This window comes from Dasypus novemcinctus, chromosome 9 (genome assembly GCF_030445035.2).
Source record: "Dasypus novemcinctus isolate mDasNov1 chromosome 9, mDasNov1.1.hap2, whole genome shotgun sequence".
Classification (NCBI taxonomy): domain Eukaryota; kingdom Metazoa; phylum Chordata; class Mammalia; order Cingulata; family Dasypodidae; genus Dasypus; species Dasypus novemcinctus.
Window position 1 is genome coordinate 68239754 of NC_080681.1, and position 17957 is coordinate 68257710.

Below are 17957 nucleotides of genomic sequence, written 5' to 3' on the forward strand. Positions count from 1 at the left end.
CAATAAAATGTCCAAATCAAGGCATCATCAAGGCAATGCTTTCTTCCTGAAGACTGGCTGTCAGAGATCCTTGGCATGTCTGCCACATGGCAAGGCACATGGCAGCGTCTGCTGGTCAATCCCTTCACTTCCAGGTTTCACTGATTTTAACTTCTTCCTTCAGTAGCTTTCTCTCTTTCTCACTCTGTATTCATTTCATTTATAAAGGTCTCCAGTAATAGGATTAAGTCCCATTCTGAATGGGGTAGGTCACACCTTAACCAAAGTAGCCCCATCAAAAGATTCTATTTACAATGTGTTTATACTCACAGGAATGGATTAGATTTAAGAACATATTTTTTCTGGGTACATATAGTTCCAAACTACCATATTTTAGGAAATTAGTTGAGGTTTTGGGGTTCACATGCAATGTATTTCCCTATTTAAAATAATGGGGCGGGGAGCAGGGTGGCTCAGTTGTTGAGGCCCTGCTTCACACATACAAGGTCTCAGGTTCAATCCCTGGGACCTCCTATAAATAAATAAATTAATTAATAAATAAGAAAGTAAAATAAAAAAAATAATTGGAAGTAAGCTCACGGTTAGTGTTTTCAGTGGAACATCATATTTTCAGGTTTGGAGTAAAGCTTTTAGGTTTATCTCCTTAAAACTATAATTAAAATATATATACAGCATATTTTTGATGACTTTAAGCAGTTGGATATTGTTAGTAAGTCAAATCTAGAATAAGAATTTCATTAATACTTTTCTTTCAGGTTTCATGCTTTGAGACTATATAGTGACTGCAAGAAATTTCTATTGCATAAATAATATAAAATACAGAAATCAGTTATATGTTGAGGCTTATACAAGAAAAATATTCTCAATAATCTAATAGCATACTTTTCTAGGCTTCATATGAGTATAGTCACAATGATAGCAATGAGTAGGACTGCAGAGAAATTAGGAAGAAATTGGAGAATGGAGAAAATGAGGCCAGGAGAACTATTAATATCACAACAGACCACTAAGACATGAGGAAAAACTGTAGAAAGAAGAGAAGAAATGAGAGAGGCACTGTTGAAAAGCAATTATTCCTTCCAAATGGCAAGTTTCTTCCCCAGCATACATTCCTATATGTTTTTTACATTCTTTCCACAGTAATTTAAGTTTCTTCAATCAGTGTCATTTTCTACTTTCTGCTTTCATGAAACTCTTTCTTCATAATTTTTAGATAATTTGGCTCACTGTAGAGATCCTACATAAAGCTTTTTTGAAGGCAACAATGAGGACTGCAAAAATAAAAGTTAAATGATTGTCATTCCTCCAAGAAAATAATAAGAATATATAATAAATATATTTTGTCTAAATATTTCAGTGGCATAAAGACAACAAAGTTTGACTAAATAATTAAAGGTTTTCCCCTAACAAGCCAGAGCCAGAAACAAAAACGGCAGAAATATAGCACAAAGGCTTTTACTGCAGGAAAGAGAGACAGAAAAGAATGAGGCCACTTGATACAAATGAGGCTTTTGCATAATATTTTCTGCAGCCTGCAAATAAAACCTAAATATATAGTGGTACCGAGTGGGAAAAACTCTCTTATGCGAGAACAACCTCCAAAAAAATCATTTTTTTTCTTTGGTTCTTGAGGGAAGGGTATACTTTTCATTACCTGAATTCTTCTTTTTAATGAATCCAAAGTGGCATTAAATGTTAAGAGTCACATGGTCTTACATTGTAAGAAAATACTTCAGATACTTAAATAGTATTGGACTAATTGAATTAATCTACATCTACCAAAGCAGCAAAAGAGAAATTCACTTATTACTTTCTAGAATCATTATTATTCCAGAAACTAAATAACTTAAGGACATAGTCTTTAGAGTCAAGGAGTCAGTGTTTTAAGTGTTGATTCTGCCCTTCAAACCTCAGTTTTCTGATCTATACAATAGGGATTAAAGTGGCACCTAGTTCAGAGGTTGTGAGTTAAGAGAGGAAATGTGCGTAAAGAATGTAGCACTGTTTGGCAAATAGTAAGTACTTAATGTTAGCCCAATTCCCAATGCAGGTTTCCCAATCAATGAGCACATATTTGGTAACTCAAATTGGATACAATAGAATTGATTACTTTAGGAGACATAATTAGCAAGACTCAGATTCGTTACAATGCTGTTTATGATGGGGGACTGCACTTTGAAAGGAAAATGCTGTGCACGTCCAGCAGAGGCAGGACTGCAGCTCTGGGTGTGAAGCTGACCACTCAGCCAGGAACTGTGTACTTCTGTTGATTTTTATAGTTGTGAACTATGCTGCGGATTATTTCAAGAGTCACAAAGTAGTGTGACTTCAGCTTTGTTTATGGGATGGTTATATTCAGGATCTTCTCACAATATTTATTTTATTTTGTCATGTTTCATCAATCAATCTTTATGGAGGTATAATCAACATACAATGAACCACATATTAAAAGTAGGAAATTTGATGTTTGAACACACATGTAACCTTCATCACAATAAAAACATTTGGTCAACCACTTTATTGCTGTACTTTTAGCTATTAAAAACCTATCTCAAGAAAACTTCTGTAGGAAAAATATTTTATTGGAATCTTCAACACTATATTCATCTTTCTGTTCCTCACACTAGTTTCTGTAATGGATACTTTATTGCATGAGATTTTTAGAACATAATTATTGCATTAAGAAACACTGTATAAAATTATATTCGTGTATGATAACTGAGTCAATCTAGATGACAAAAGTTTTGACTTTAATAGAAATAATCTAGGGATACAGAAAGGTTAGTGATGTATTTACTACTGTACTTCTAAATCACAAAGACTTCCAAAAGATTTAGAAAATAATTCTCTGACAATCAGCAGAGGGTAAATTCTCAGCATTAAAGGATAAATTGTTGATCATTTGTGTGTGGTGGTAAGAGCTCTCAGGTAAGAGTTTTGTTATGAATCAGCTGCATATGCATGGGTCATTCTTTTAACTTTCATGATTTCAGTTTTTTCTCTTATAAAATAAATGTTGCTGGACAAAAAGATCTGGGTTTACCTGTAGTTTACCTGAAAATACTTCTTGATGATAAGATCTGAGTCCCTAGTAAAAATGGTAAGTCACCATGTTTTTTATTTTTAATATTTCTGAAATAACCATATTATATTCATGCACAATGGCATGGTTTAGTTTTGGTTATCCAGCAGGTAAATGTTACAAAGGGAATGTACCTCATATTTCCTCTACCCAAAAGAGCACAGAAGCCAGACAAGACGCAGCTCTCCAGGCTAGCTCAATTCACTGAGCACTTCTTAGGCCACCCACTCTGCTCCTTCTGGCTACTTCAGTAACCTGATGAATCACTTGAATTCCCTGCACAGCAATATCAGCTCTCTCTTACCACTCCTGTATTGCAGGAAAGATTATAAATAAATCCTATATTCATATGACAGCACCATGCCCAGGCCTGTGCAGTTTCTGGACTAATTGCTTAGGGAGAGTCAATATACTAGTACAAGTCTCATTCCAGTCTACATGATAATTATATGCTAATACCTCTTGAAATCAATTCAGTTACCTCCCTGCTCCACTCTCCCTTCCCCCCAACACACAGTAAAGGGTAGAGAAGTTGAGATTTAATTAAATTGTCTTCGGGGGGGGGGGGGGAGCTTAATGTAAAAATGTTTTTATACATGCACTGGGCCATCGATCGACGGAACTCACTGTAGCAAAGTAGTCCCACAGCAACAAAACTACTGGCAAATGTCGTCTTTGAAATCAGTCACCAACAGGTTCTTATAGAGAAGCAGGGCGTCTGACTTCACACAAGCCACAATGTACTTTCAACCACTCTCTTTTCTGCTTCCTATAACTTAGACTCATCTAAGAGTCTAAAAGAAGACCAACTGTAAATAAAAGGAGGCTGTGAGCAGAGTTTGGAATGATATCACAAAGTAATAATGAGAAACATTGTGACAAACAGGGGAGTTATAAAAATAATCAAGACATGGCTAGTTTGACACAATTGAGTGGAGAGACCACAAAAATAAATGCATTATTGGTGGGTAAGTAAAAATATATGGTTTGAAAAAGGAGGCAACTGAAGCTTAGAGAAGGTAGTTAGCCAAAGATATGTGACACTAGAATCTGTGCTCCAACATTTTGTATTTGTCGTTGTTGGGATTTTTTTTTTTAAACAAGAGAATCAGTGGTGGTTTTAGAGGGGAATTAACTTATTGCCATGTTTCAATCTTTCACTTTTTCCATCTCTGAATGAAGATGAAGGTGATGAATAGCAATAAAAGGGCCAAATTCATAAAGTCAAAGGCAGTGTAGGAGGACCCCAATAAGACAAGACATGAATATTCTTTTTAACCCAGAATAGCTCTTCCAGCTCCTAGTATAGCAAATAGATACCTGAAGTTTCTTTCTGGGAGGGAGGAAATGTGATTTCCTTAACAGGCAACTACATGCCAGGTTATATGCTAATCTTCTGCTGAAACACAATTAATAATAGAAAGAATTGCGATAAGTTAAAGTAGGTCTTCCAAGTTCAGTGCTCGTTGCCCTGTGCATAGTACTGAATTTTGTGTTTGGCCTGTAGAACGGTCTCATTAATCTGCAACCACAGCTCATTTGTTACCACTTAGCTAATAAACTATCAGACAGAGAAATAAAATATCAAAGCTCTTGTTGGTTGGATCCCACAGGGCATTCCATCTTGAATCTTAATAAGGTAGAGAGAATTTGAATCTTCATGTTCCAAATTATAACCTTTGGAACATTTTCATATATGAGAAAAGACAGGGAATCTGTGCTTAAGTACACATAACACAAAAGAATGACAATATATACAATTCCCTAAAGACTAGAACATCATGGAGCAGGAGTCTCATGGATCTGAACAAAGGGGTATTGGTTAAAGCAATACCAGGGGAAACACGGTATACTTCAGTGCCTACTGCATGAGTGTCAGAGTCTGGCAAGCCTGGGTCCTTTCCCAAACTACTCACATAATTCTGTGACATTTAGCAAGAAACCTCTCCAGTTTTCTTATCCATAAAATGGGGATAACAATAGTACTTAAAGAAGTTAAGAATATGAAGTACAAATATGCATGACACATACGAACAGTGTTAGTAATAACAGTAAATTAGCTCTTATTTCCATCATCATTACCACTACCACCTTTTTAGTCTCATCTCTGAAAAGGCTTCTAAACATCAGTCAAAGGAAACAAACCTGAAGCAATGAATTATAGTGGCTAATACATACTGTCATCTTTTGATTTTCATTTATGTAATAATTATGATAGCCAGTGCTGCTACCCAAAGTGGACACTCCTTCATGACACTATATTACAAAGGAACAAGAAAAGGAAAGTAATCTCAGAAGTCACTTCTATGCAGAAACAGGTTTTAGGTTGGGAGAAGCTATAGGGATTTGAAGAAAGAAGTGAAGCTAATGGTCTCTCAGATCCAACTGACAAGCTTTGGCGGCAACTATTAGGCAAGTCAAATTGCAGACGACCGTGAATTCTATTCTGAGTCAGAGTCTGAAAAGGAAATTGTAAAGTGTAAAATCGCTAAGCTCTTATTTCGGAGTCTCCATGATTCAGCTTTCCTAAATGCCCAAATGTTGGAGCATTTTATCCAAGAGGCCTTAGAGCATAGTGGTTGAGGAGCTAAGAAGTGGAGTTGCCTGGTCTTGCATCCCAGGACCATCATTTACTTTGTACCCTCACCAGTAAAAGAGGCTGCTGTGCCTGGCATCTATATTAGCTGTTATTATTATCAACTATCATATTTTTCATTTTGTACTGTAAGTATCTTTTCATGTCTGTCGTCTTCTTCTAGACCATGAACAACTTTACTCATTCTTTCTTTCTTTTTCTGTGCCTGGCCCATAATAGACACAGAATGTTATTATGTGTCTGTTATGAATGAACACTGTTAGCAGAATGAATGGAAAAGTGAATGAATATCAAATTAAGATGAACTTAAAGCAGAAACTCTGACTTAAAGTTCAGGAAAGTAAGGATAATTTTTTCAGATTACTGATGAACTCATCTAGAGAGTAATTAATTAGCAGAGGATCAGTCTTCTCCTTAGTTTCCCTTATCTCTACCTTATTTCTAAATAAATAATCTATGTGGCCTTAAACCATAAGACCAAGTTGACAGATATTAACCATTCCTTGACAAATTCACAGGCCTTCTTTTGGCTCTAACACAATCCTCCCAACCTAAAAATCACTAATAACATTAACAAAAACCAAATCCCAATCCAAAGAGAGTTACAATAAATACTAACAGTATTACATTAATACACTATCAAACTTGCTTTTAACCTTTTAGAAATGACATTTTAAAAAGTTAACATGTTTCTATGAGCTTTTACTGAAGGTAATTTAAGTGTGACAGTCTTTATTCAGGCAGCAAGTAACATTTGTAGGTAGCAATTTGACTTTTGCGCTTGCTTAGGAAAATGATTTTAAATATTAGAGGAGAATATACTTTTTCAACATTCTTCTCTTTCACCCTATTTTTCTGTATACCACCCCCTGCACCACATTCCCCAACACCAAACAAGAAATCAAAAACATATGCTTCTCACCTCTAACAATTCATCTCCAATATGCATCCGTCCATCCGTGGCAGCAGGTCCTTCCGGGTTAATTCCCACCACAAATATGCTCATGCGTGACCTGTCCTTATTACCAGCAAGGCTGAGTCCAAGTCCATTCTTATCCTTTTCAAGCTCAATAATGTGCAGTTCTCCAGGCAAATCTGCATATCTTTGCCTGATTTTTTCTATAAAAAAATGTAAAAAATAAATAAATAGAGCGGTCAAATCTACTACCAATGTGTCAGCATTTCCCCACATTCACTCTGATTCTTTTATAATGGTACCCTTTCAGAAAGAAATACTTAAGGTTACAGTTAAAAATTAATGGGGAAGCAAACGTGGCTCTAGCAGCTGAGCGCCCGCATCCCACATGGGAGGTCCCAGGTTTGATCCCGGTGCCTCCTGAAAAAACAAACAACAAACAAAATACACAAATAAAACCAACTCAGGGAAGCCAATGTGACTCAGTACTTGAGCACTGGCTTCCCACATATGAGGTCCCAGGTGAAGTGGAAACACATTTCAACTCAAAACAAAACAAAACAAAACAAAAAACATAACAATTTATTGAGTGTCAGCTATGTGCTTGGTCCTAGAGATAAAACACTGAACAAAACAGGCAAGATTTCTGCTCTCATGGACTTGCAGTCCATAGGAAAGAAAAATCAATAATTAATTCTAAATAATTATATTTATTTAAGGTGTGCAAAGGGTTCAAAATAATATTGAGTGCTAGAGAAGAAAAACCAAAGGATGCTGGTTTAGCTCTCTGACCTAAATTCAAACCACAAATCTATAATTTACTCAGTTTGCTGGGGAAGTCATGGATACACTCGGCCATCCCCCAGTGCTTGCTTACCCCCCTCCTTGCACTATCTTGTGATCCTTCTGTATAGAAGGAACTTAAGCAAAGCTGAAATCATGGCTTTGTGGGCTCAACTGGATAGAAAGAGGTACTGACCCACAGCTGGGGGATCTATGCTATCTCTGTCCTTTGGGGAAAGGATGGCAATAAATGGGCTTTTGAGAATCCTCTCACCAATGCCAGGGAATTCGCTAGCTGGTTCCACACTGAGATCAATGAGGTTACGGCATCATGCACCACCCAGCGTACACTTCCTTGCCACATGGCCTCTTACATCTGTTCTCATTCTGGAACTAGGCATCCCATACCAACTCATCTTGACTCATCTTGAGGTGTGAGACTGGTCATTATTGAAGAGACTATTAGAACTGAAGATGGGAACCCACAGGTAAAAATGAAAGTATGAGCTTTCACAGAGGAGATACAGGATATCAAAGAAGGTATGAACAGAAGCCTGGAGAGGATCTTCTCTCATGGCTGTCCTGACTTTATGAGGGTACAAAACTACCACCCTGAGCAACCAGGCTGAATGGAGTCTTGGCTGCATCTCATCCCAAACCCCACTGACAATGTAGCCACTCCTGTTCTGCAGCCTCTGTCTGACTGGACCGATCAGAGAGTCTGACAAGCATATCCCACTCTGGATGACCTCCCCTGAATTCCAACTAGGACTCATGAAATTAGATGTACCTTGCACATTGCCAACCAATTTTAATGGCCATCTACAAAGTTTGGCATCTAAACCTGACAACTCCTTTACTGGATGGACTGCCCACCTTATTCAGGCCCTCTGGAAGTGGAATTCAGCAGTTCCCTTCAGGGAAACATGACCTTATCCTGCTTCCTAGCACAAAAGGAAGAGGACAAGGGTAGGGGAGGAACCCAGGTTTTGTTGTGTGTCCACCCTTATATCATCAAGATGAGGACTGGTTCCCAAAAGCAGGACCAAGAACACAGCACTTGGGACTCTCCTTTCCAGCCACTGCCAGGAGATCGTCCTGCTTTTTCTTCATTATACCCTCCACACAATTCTCAAGATGATGGGAGGTTAGAACCATTAGGCAGAGGGACGGGATGACAGAAGTGGGCTTAGAAGTGATTAACACTCATGGGATGACAATCTAGTGAGCTGAATCTGTGGGGCCTTATACACACATCCTGGAGGTTAGAGGGTGATGCCTGTCCCTGTTTGGGCCACCTGTCCCTTTGGGAACAGTCCTGGGATACCTTTGAGGACTTGTTACAACTCCCATCTCTCAGGGTGACCAAAGTGGGCTGGAAAATATGGGTAAGGCACTCAAACCAATGGAAAAGAGGTGACAGACAGACTAGGTAACCTTAGACAGAAAAGATATGTTGTTGCAAATAGTCCAAGAAAAGCATCTTCCATTGGAGGTGGTTGCATGACTGCCCTGTTGTGAATGGATACCCCTCTCCACTCCTGTTTCTACAGAATTGGCCTGGCAGCAACCTGGAAGGAAGACACTTTGTTCAGCTGACCTGGGCCATCACAGAAGCACAGAACCTGACTGTTGAACCTGTCATCTGACCCCTTGGTCACCCTCCTCCTTTCATTGCAGAGCCCAGGTTAGAATTCAAGAGGCTAATTTCCCCTGCCTCACATTTGTTCTAACATCAAGGAGTCCTTCATTTATGCCTTGTGACAAAGATAACAGCACAGCTATTTGGTTGTGAACCCCTCTAGCTGGACAACCCGTTAGGATGCAACAACTCCTGATATAATCAATGAAACAGGCAAAGACTTAGTCATCTTTCTACTCACATCCTGGAAGTGACCGGGATGTGCCCCTCTAGAGTTTATCTTCCTTTATGGAGGAAATAAAACCTCCACCAGGTAGGCCGCTGTGTTCATAGGTCATTGGAGCATGATAGAACAATGAAATGCATAAGCAGTCCGAAACTTCTCATTGGAATGACCCCAGTGATTAATTAGGCCAAGCAAAACGTGATTTGCCTGGGCGGAAAGGGGATCCATGATTCTGGGTTTTCCTTGTTCAGCATATCATTGTTGCCCTGGCTGGGAGTAAGCACCAATGAACACATGACACTCTAGAGACTTCCTCCTAGGTCAATAAGTGACCTGTGTGCTCTTGCCAATACCTCCTGCTGTACATGGAGACCCCTCAGGGGAAGAAAAAGAGGAGGTACATGAGTAGACCCCTCAGGGGAAGAGAAAGAGGAGGTGACTAAAATCCAAGGGCAAGCCCACTAGTTGCAGAGTGTACAAACAGATTCTACATGGGACCTCTTTATCCAGCTCCTGGGACCAGAGGGTATGGATGCAGTCATTACTCCAGTCAGATCTGATCGCCCTGCTTGGAAATATGGTAGGCATATGGATCATCAAAGCCTCCTACTGTGCTGTAGCCTCTGGAGTTCCCTAATCTGTGACGCCAACATTGTTGAGAGCAGTGGGTTGTAAGGCACAACCCACCTCTGCCTAATGTCCAAGGGGGGTGGGCTTATGCAGGTGAGTGTATAGGTCTGGTCAAGAGGCCAAGGGGTGGTCTGCTGGGGAGGCTGTGGACACACTCAGCAGCCATCTCCCAGACCTCCCCTAACCTCCTCCTTTTCCCTCCTGTTTATTTGTGTGCAGGTGTGTGATATGTCTCCATTTTTGCTTGTTTGCATATAGGTGTCCTGTATGTTTCCATTTCCCAATAGAACACAGAGGCAGCCCCGGGGAGATGTTAAATCTCAATCAGCCCCACCTGCTTGTCAGGGCCAAAAATTGCTATTGATGCACGTTTTCACTCATTGGCATGGTCCCTTTCCCTGCTTTTTATAATTTAGCAGATGACATTTAAAAAGATAAACATTAACTATTAATACTAATAAGCATTATAACCAAGAAGTATGAAGAACTACATTGTTAGTGCATAAAAACAAAAGAGAGAAAATAGCAAATAAAGACATCTATCAATGGAAACAGATCACACCAAACATAACAAAACAACACAGAAAAAAAAACACAATAGAGAAGATCAATGAAATTAAAACCCAGTTCTTTGAAAACATTAATAAGATAGACTCTAGAAAAATTGCTACAACTGATAAAAATAAATTACAGTAAAAAGGGGAAATAACTGTAGAGACTATATGAATAAAAGATTATTATATAATAGATAATATCAATATTAGCTATATATGGCACATTTTAAACTCTAGACAAAACTGATTGCTTAAAAACCTAAAATGCCATAGTGTAAGAAGAATGCAAAACTGTAAGAAACTAACAATTATTAAATAAATGGAAATGATAATGAAGGATATTCTCATTCATTAAACAACCACCCCTAGATAGCTTTTCATTTAACTTCTATCAGATTTCAAGTTTCAATGAATTATCATATTTAAGTTGTTTCAGCAAATGGAAAATGTACAAAAGCTATCCACCTCATTTTTGAGAAAGATATAATGCTGATTCTGATTCCAGAAATAGATAAAAACAAATCAAGAAAATAATAGTCTTATTTCACTTACAATCATAAGTAAAAATCTCTTTTAAAAAATCTAATTTAATTAAAGTATGTATTAAAAATATTTCATTTGACTTCTATGGTAAACATAGTATTCGACCATTTTTTGACCTAAAAACTGGTAATTTTGTATGATTCAACCAAAGAATATAGTATGAAGAAAGGTTTAACCTGAGAGAGAAAGGATAGTTAAGTACCAAGAAAATTTTCAAATAAAATCACCACATTAACAAACGAAAGGAGAAAAGTTGAAAGGTCATGAAAGTATAAAAGAATTTGATAACACCTATTTAAGATAAAAAAAAAAACTACCTTTGCAAACTAGAAACAGAAGGATTGTTGCTAACTTTGACTCCATGTATTAAAAACCTACAGGAGAAAATACAAAAAAAGAAAAAAACAAGGCAAAAAACTTTTAAAAAGATGAAAAAATAGAACAAAAAAGTAAAACCAGAATAACAAAATGTTTCTTCTTTTATTGCTACTATTTAACATAGTAATAGATGTTGTGATCAATGCTATAAGGAAAGGAAAAGAAATAAAAGGTTTAAAAATTAGAACTAATAGTTCAGATAAAGTTTTACATTTGACTTCATTGTTTCTTACAAATTAAGTAGGAAACAATGAAGTCAAAGCCATCTGGGGCAAAGGATTACCTGCTTTAAGTCATAAAACAGAGCAAAAAAGGGAGGGGAAGGAAGTCTATTTTTTAGGGAATATAGGGGACATTTGAATTCCTATACCGGGGAATTGCTAAAGCCACAAGCAAACACAAGGCTCACAAAAGACAGAAGAGGACCCTACACTTCACATTCACCTCGGACTGATACTTTTGATAGAAGGGCTTAACTCTGAAGGAGAGCACCAGCCAAGGCAGAGCCAATTCACGAAGACTGTTAAAGGTAGTTTTTGTTTCGTTTTGTTTTTGCTTTGGTTTGTTTATTTTGTGTAGCTCCTAGCACACAAGGAAATCTCTATCATATCACTACCTGGATACAAACTCAAGGAACAGATATCTCAGGAACTAAATCCCAGAGTTAACACTTGAAAATATTAATATATACAGTGTGCAAAAAAAGATTACAAGACAAACAAAGAAACAGGAAATGACAACCCATGCAAAGAAAAAGATAAAAATCCAGAAACCATCAATGATGAATAACAGATTTCAGATATATTGGACAAAAACTAAAACAATGACCTCAGTATGCTCAAGGAGATAAAGGTAATCATGGAGAAAAAACTAAAGGATATCAGGAAAACAATGAAAGAACAATATGAAAATATCAATAAAGAGAAATTTGAAAAAGAAACCAAACAAATACAGGAGTTAAAGACCACAATAATTTCCCAGAGGATTTTAACAGCAGACTGGGACTGGCAGAAAAAGAAGCAGTAAAATCACAAGACAGGGAAGCAGACGTGGTTCAACTAATAGAGCATCTGCCAACCATATGGAGGGTCCAGGGTTCTATACCCAGGGCCTCCTGACCTGTGTGGGGAGCTGGCCCATGCACAGTGTTGTCGTGTGCAAGGAGCACCATGCCACGCAGGGGTGCCCCCACATAGGGGAGCCCCACACACAAGGAGAGCACCCCACAAGGAGAGCTACCCCCACATGAAAAGAAGCGCAGCCTGCTCAGGTGTGACACCGCACACACAGAGAGCTGACACAGCAAGATGATGCAACAAAAAAGAGATGCAGTTTTCCAGTGCTGCCTGATAACACAAGTGGACACAGAAGAACACACAGCAAATGGACAAGAGAACAGACAATGGTGGTGGTGGGGGGAGGGGAGAGAAATTTTTTAAAAATCATAAGACAATTGAAATGATTCAGGCTGAGAATACACTGAGGAATTTGCTTTTGAGGACTTGAAAATCTATCACTGAAGACAAGCAATCATATGACTAGTCATAATTCAAAGCAATGAAATAAGAAAAATACTAGCAGCTGAAGTCACACATCTATTTTACTGATTTGTCAGGAGAACCAACTAGTGTTTATAAACTAAACTAATATTAAAGATATTCTAGCCAACTCTGAAACCATTGGTCAGGTATAATGCCTTCTACTGCACAATGCCAAAATCTTATTTTAGTTAACATTTTTGATAACACCGTACCTGGTCTCTCCCATTTTATTTGTCAGAACACTAAGAGATGAGTTGTTCAGCATACCTGACTTCTTTTTACTTACTTACTTATTTATTATTCGTGGATGAAAGGAGCAAGTGCTACAGAAAAAGCTCAGCAAAAAAGAAAACTCTGAAACAGTAAGGAGTTTTGCATACTAGAGTTGTTATAGAGTATTATTAAAAACTTGTGGGGATTAATTAGATATAATGTCTGTAAAGATTAATTAGATATAATGTCTGTAAAGCATTTAAAGTTCTTGAAGAAGGCACTATATAAATACAAAATAATATCTATTAAAGTTGGTTTATTTGTGCTTAAAAAAAAACTTATTGGGGAACAACCAACAAGATGGCAGTAGGGTAAGGAGCTCCTAGAGTCAGCTCCTGCTACAGGGCAGTTAATAAACATCCAGAGCTATCTGGAGCTAGCTGAAGCACCTGTTTGGGGGCTCCAGGGGATAGAAGAGCATCCTGCTACATCCTTAAAGGAATGGAAGGAGAAAACTGCCCATCTGCAGAGAAGGCCACAGAGGCCAGTGCCCATCCTCCACTGGAGGCACAAGCCATCTCAGGAGCTGTTCTGTGACTGGAATTGAAGGCTCCACTTCTCAAAAATGGGGGAGGAAGAGACGGTTGGGCACCAACTTCAGCTACTGATGAGTAAATTCAGCAGGCTAAAGCATATTCTAGAGAATAGCTAAAGTTTGAGCCTGTCCAAATCAGAAAGAGGCTGACAGCTGCCATCTTAAATCTGCACCTGGCATGAGGAGAAGCAGGGTGGACTGAAAATCACCGTGCTGGTAGGGACCAGCTTCTTTCCATCCAGATCAAATTGCAGGTTTAGCCTAAGCCCTAGCCTCACCTATGGGAGGGAGGAAGCTGGGGGGACCTGCACCAGCCTCTCCAGGAAATTACTGGCCAAGCCGCGGAGGCTGGTGATTGTCCTACTTTGGCAGCATAAGCTGCCTCAGGAGCTATTCTGTGGCGGGAATTGGAAGCTCCATTTCCCAAAAACAGGGGAGGTGGAGACAGTTGGCCACTGATTTTGGCTACTGATTAGCAGACTCGGCTGGCTAAGGAATAACTCTAGGAACAGCTAGGGTGTCAATCTGTCCAAGTCTGAAAGAGGCCAGTAGCCACCATTTTGACTCTGCCTCCAGTCTGAGGGGAAGCCAGGACTGAAAATCACAGTGAGGGTAGGAACAGGTTTCTTTCACCCACATTGACCTGCAGCCCTATCTTAAGCTTCAGCCCCACCTCCGGCAGGGAGGAGGCTGACGGGCCCTGCACCAGCCTATCCAGGTAACTGCAGGTACCTTTGGGTGGCCAGACTGAATAACTAGAAGTCTACCAGGGCAACTGAGGTAATCTTGCACCTGCACTGCATAGATTGCTGCCCACACATGTGCTCCATCCCTGCCCCAGGGAAGGGAGAAAGGGGTGCAAAGCCTTATCAGTCTCTCTGGGTGGCTACAGTCTAGACCTGCATGACTTGGATTATTCCACACAGCTGTGACTCTGTCCTATCCCTGGCAAAGGAGAAAGTTGGGAGAAGCTTCATCAGTACCTGGGGCAATGAAGGCAGCTTGAGCCTCCACAGCTTATAGCACCAACTACATCCTTGGTTCCTATTGCACAACCAGCAAGGGAGAAAGGTCAGGAAGCCCCAAACTAAAGAGAAAAACTACACCCAGAAGAAATACTCTAGTAAGCCAGGTGCGAAGACACCAACAAAAAAATTACAATCCACACCAAGAAACAGGAAGCTTTGGCCCAGTTAAAGGAACAAGATAAGCCTCCAGATGACATAAAGGAGTTGAGACAACTAATCATAGATGTTCAAATAAATCTCCTTAATAAATTCAATGAGATGGCTAAAGGTATTAAGGATATTAAAAAGACACTGGATGAGCACAAAGAAGAATTTGAAAGCATACATAGAAAACGGGCTGATCTTATGGGAATGAAAGGCACAATAAATGAAATTAAAAAAAATTGGAATCATATAATAGCATATTTGAGGAGGCAGAAGAAAGGATTGGTGAACTTGAAGAAATGGTCTCTGAAAGTGAACATACAACAGAGGAGATGAAGAAAAGAATGGGAAAATTTGAACAAAGTTTCAGGGAACTTAAAGACAGCAAAAGACATGCAAACATACATGTCATGGGTCCCAGAAGGAGAAGAGAAGGGAAAAGGGGAAGAAGGAATATTTAAAGAAATAATGGTAGAAAATTCCCCAACCCTATTGAAGGACATAGATATCCATGTCCAAGAAGCACAATGTACAACCGTTTGAAAAAATTCGAATAGACGAACTCCAAGACACATACTCATCAGAAGGTCAAATACCAAAGACAAAGTCAGAATTCTGAGAACATCAAGAGAAAAGCAATGCATAACATATAAAGCATACCCAATAAGATTAAGGGCTGATTTTTCATCAGAAACCATGGAGGCAAGAAGACAATGGTCTGATATATTTAAGATAATACAAGAGAAAAACTCCCAGCCAAGAATCTTATATCCAGCAAGATTGTCTTTCAAAAATGAGGGTGAGATTAGAATATTCACAGACCAGAAACTGAGAGAATTTCTAACCAAGAGACCAGATTTTCAGGAAATGCTAAAGAGTGTGCTAGAGCCTGAAAAGACAGGAGAGAGGGGCCAGGAAGAGAGTCTAGAAATGAAGATCATATCAATAAAAGTAACCAAAAGTGTCAAAAGAATGGGGAAAATAAAATATGACAGATAAAACTCAAATAGGAATAAACTTAATCAACAATGTAAAGCACTTGTATTTAGAAAACTGCAATTCAATGTTAAAACAAATTAAAAAAGGCCTAAATAATTGGAAGAATACTCCATGGTCAGGTATTGGAAGACTAAATATCATAAAGACATCAATTTGGGAAATGGATGTGGCTCAACTAATTGGGCTCTTGTCTACCATATAGGAGGTCCAGGATTTGATGCCCAGGGCCTCCTGGTGAGGGCAAGCCAGCCCATGTGGCAAGTTGCCCACATGGAGTGCCAGCCCATGTGGGAATGTGGCCCATGCAGGAGTGCTATCCTGCATGGAAATGCTGTCGTGCATGGGAAAGCCATCCTGCACAGGAGTGCCAGGCAATGCAGACAGCTGGCACAGCAAGGTGATGCAATAAGAGACACAGAGTAGAGAAAATAAGAAGACGTAGCAGAACAGGAAACTGAGGTGGCGCAAGAGAGTAATCGCTTCTCTCCTACTCCAGAAGTTCCCAGGATCGGTTCCCAGAGCCACCCAATGAGAATACAAGTGGACACAGAAGAACACACAGCAAATGGATACAAAGAGCAGATAATGGGGGGATCGGGGATAAATAAAAATAAATCTGCAAAAAAAATTTTTTTTAAAGATATCAATTCTACTCAAATTGATATACAGTTTCAATGCAATCCCGATAAAAATTCCACCAGCATTTTCTTAAATTGAAAACACAATTATCAAATTTATTTGAAAGTGTAAGGGGTCCTGAATAGCCAGGAACATCTTAAAAAGTAAAAGCAAACTCTTATCTCCAGACTTTAAATTATATTACCTAGCTATAGTGGTAAAAAACAGCATGGTACTGGCATAAAGACAGATACATAGACCAGTGGAACCAAATTGATGGTTCAGAAACAGACCCTCACAGGTATGGTCAAGTGATTTTTGACTAGCCTGTCAAACTCACACTGCTTGGGCAGAACAGTCCATTCAACAAATGATGCTGAAAGAACTGGATATCCATAGCCAAAAGAAGGAAAGAGGACCTCTACCTCACACCTTATCCAAAAATTAACTCAAAATGGATCAAAAACTTAAATGTAAAAGCAAGAACTGTAAAGCTTCTAGAAGAAATTGTAGGAAAACATCTTTAAGCCCTGGTGGTAGGTGGTAGATTCTTAAAGGAGATATGAGGAGGACTGAGACGGACTACTGATGTTTAATGTATGCAGAAGTTTTAATTAGCTTTAATGTAAAAGTGTGGAAATGTATAGAAGGGATTGTAACAAAAAATGAATAACAGCTAGTTTATAAATGGGGATAGGTATGTAAATGCCAATTGACAGAATGCTAGAGAATAATCTAGGAACTGAATAGCACAGTAAACCAAGAGGTGGATGAGAATTGTGGTTGACAGTACAGTTGCAAAAGTGTCCTTAGTGAGCTAGAGCAAATGTACATCGCTACTGTACGGTGGTGGGAATATGGAGAAATAAGGGAAAGATACAACTGGAGTGACCTATGGACTATGGTTAGCAGTAATAATGTAATATGCTTGCGCCTATGCCAAAGATGTACTTTAAGGATAATAGGGCAGTATGGATGGAGAATGTGTGCCAAACGTACACTATGGACATGGTAACAATGAGATGATATTATTTTATCTGTAACAAATGTTCCAACACAGTGTGGTGTGTTGATAGATGGATGTTGTTTGGGAATTCTGCACATGTGCATGATTGTTTTATAAGTTTACAACTTCTGTCATAAAAAATATATTTGGGAAGCGGACTTGGCCCAGTGGATGGGGCATCCATCTACTACATGGGAGGTCCGCGGTTCAAACCCCAGGTCTCCCTGACCTGTGTGGAGTTGGCCCATGCACAGTGCTGATGTGTGCAAGGAGTGTCATGCCATGCAGGGGTGTCCCCCGCGTAGGGGAGCCCCACACGCAAGGAATGCACCCTGTAAGGAGAGCCGCCCAGCGTGAAAAAAAGTTCAGCCTGCCAGGAATGGTGCTGCACACACGGAGAACTGATGCAGCAAGATGACGCAACAAAAAGAAACACAGATTCCTGTGTAGCTGACAACAGAAG

The 17957-nt window shown here is 39.1% G+C and overlaps 1 protein-coding gene across 11 annotated transcripts in view; it reads right to left on the minus strand.

Annotated features, from left to right (window-relative positions):
* Nucleotides 1-17957, minus strand: part of PATJ (PATJ crumbs cell polarity complex component) — a 435722-nt gene that overhangs the window by 142960 nt on the left and 274805 nt on the right. For all 11 annotated transcript variants that reach the window (XM_071217421.1, XM_071217419.1, XM_012519032.3 and 8 more), the window contains one exon: nt 6601-6797. In XM_071217421.1, the coding sequence (XP_071073522.1) occupies nt 6601-6797 (197 nt within the window). The remainder of the gene's footprint in view (nt 1-6600; nt 6798-17957) is intronic.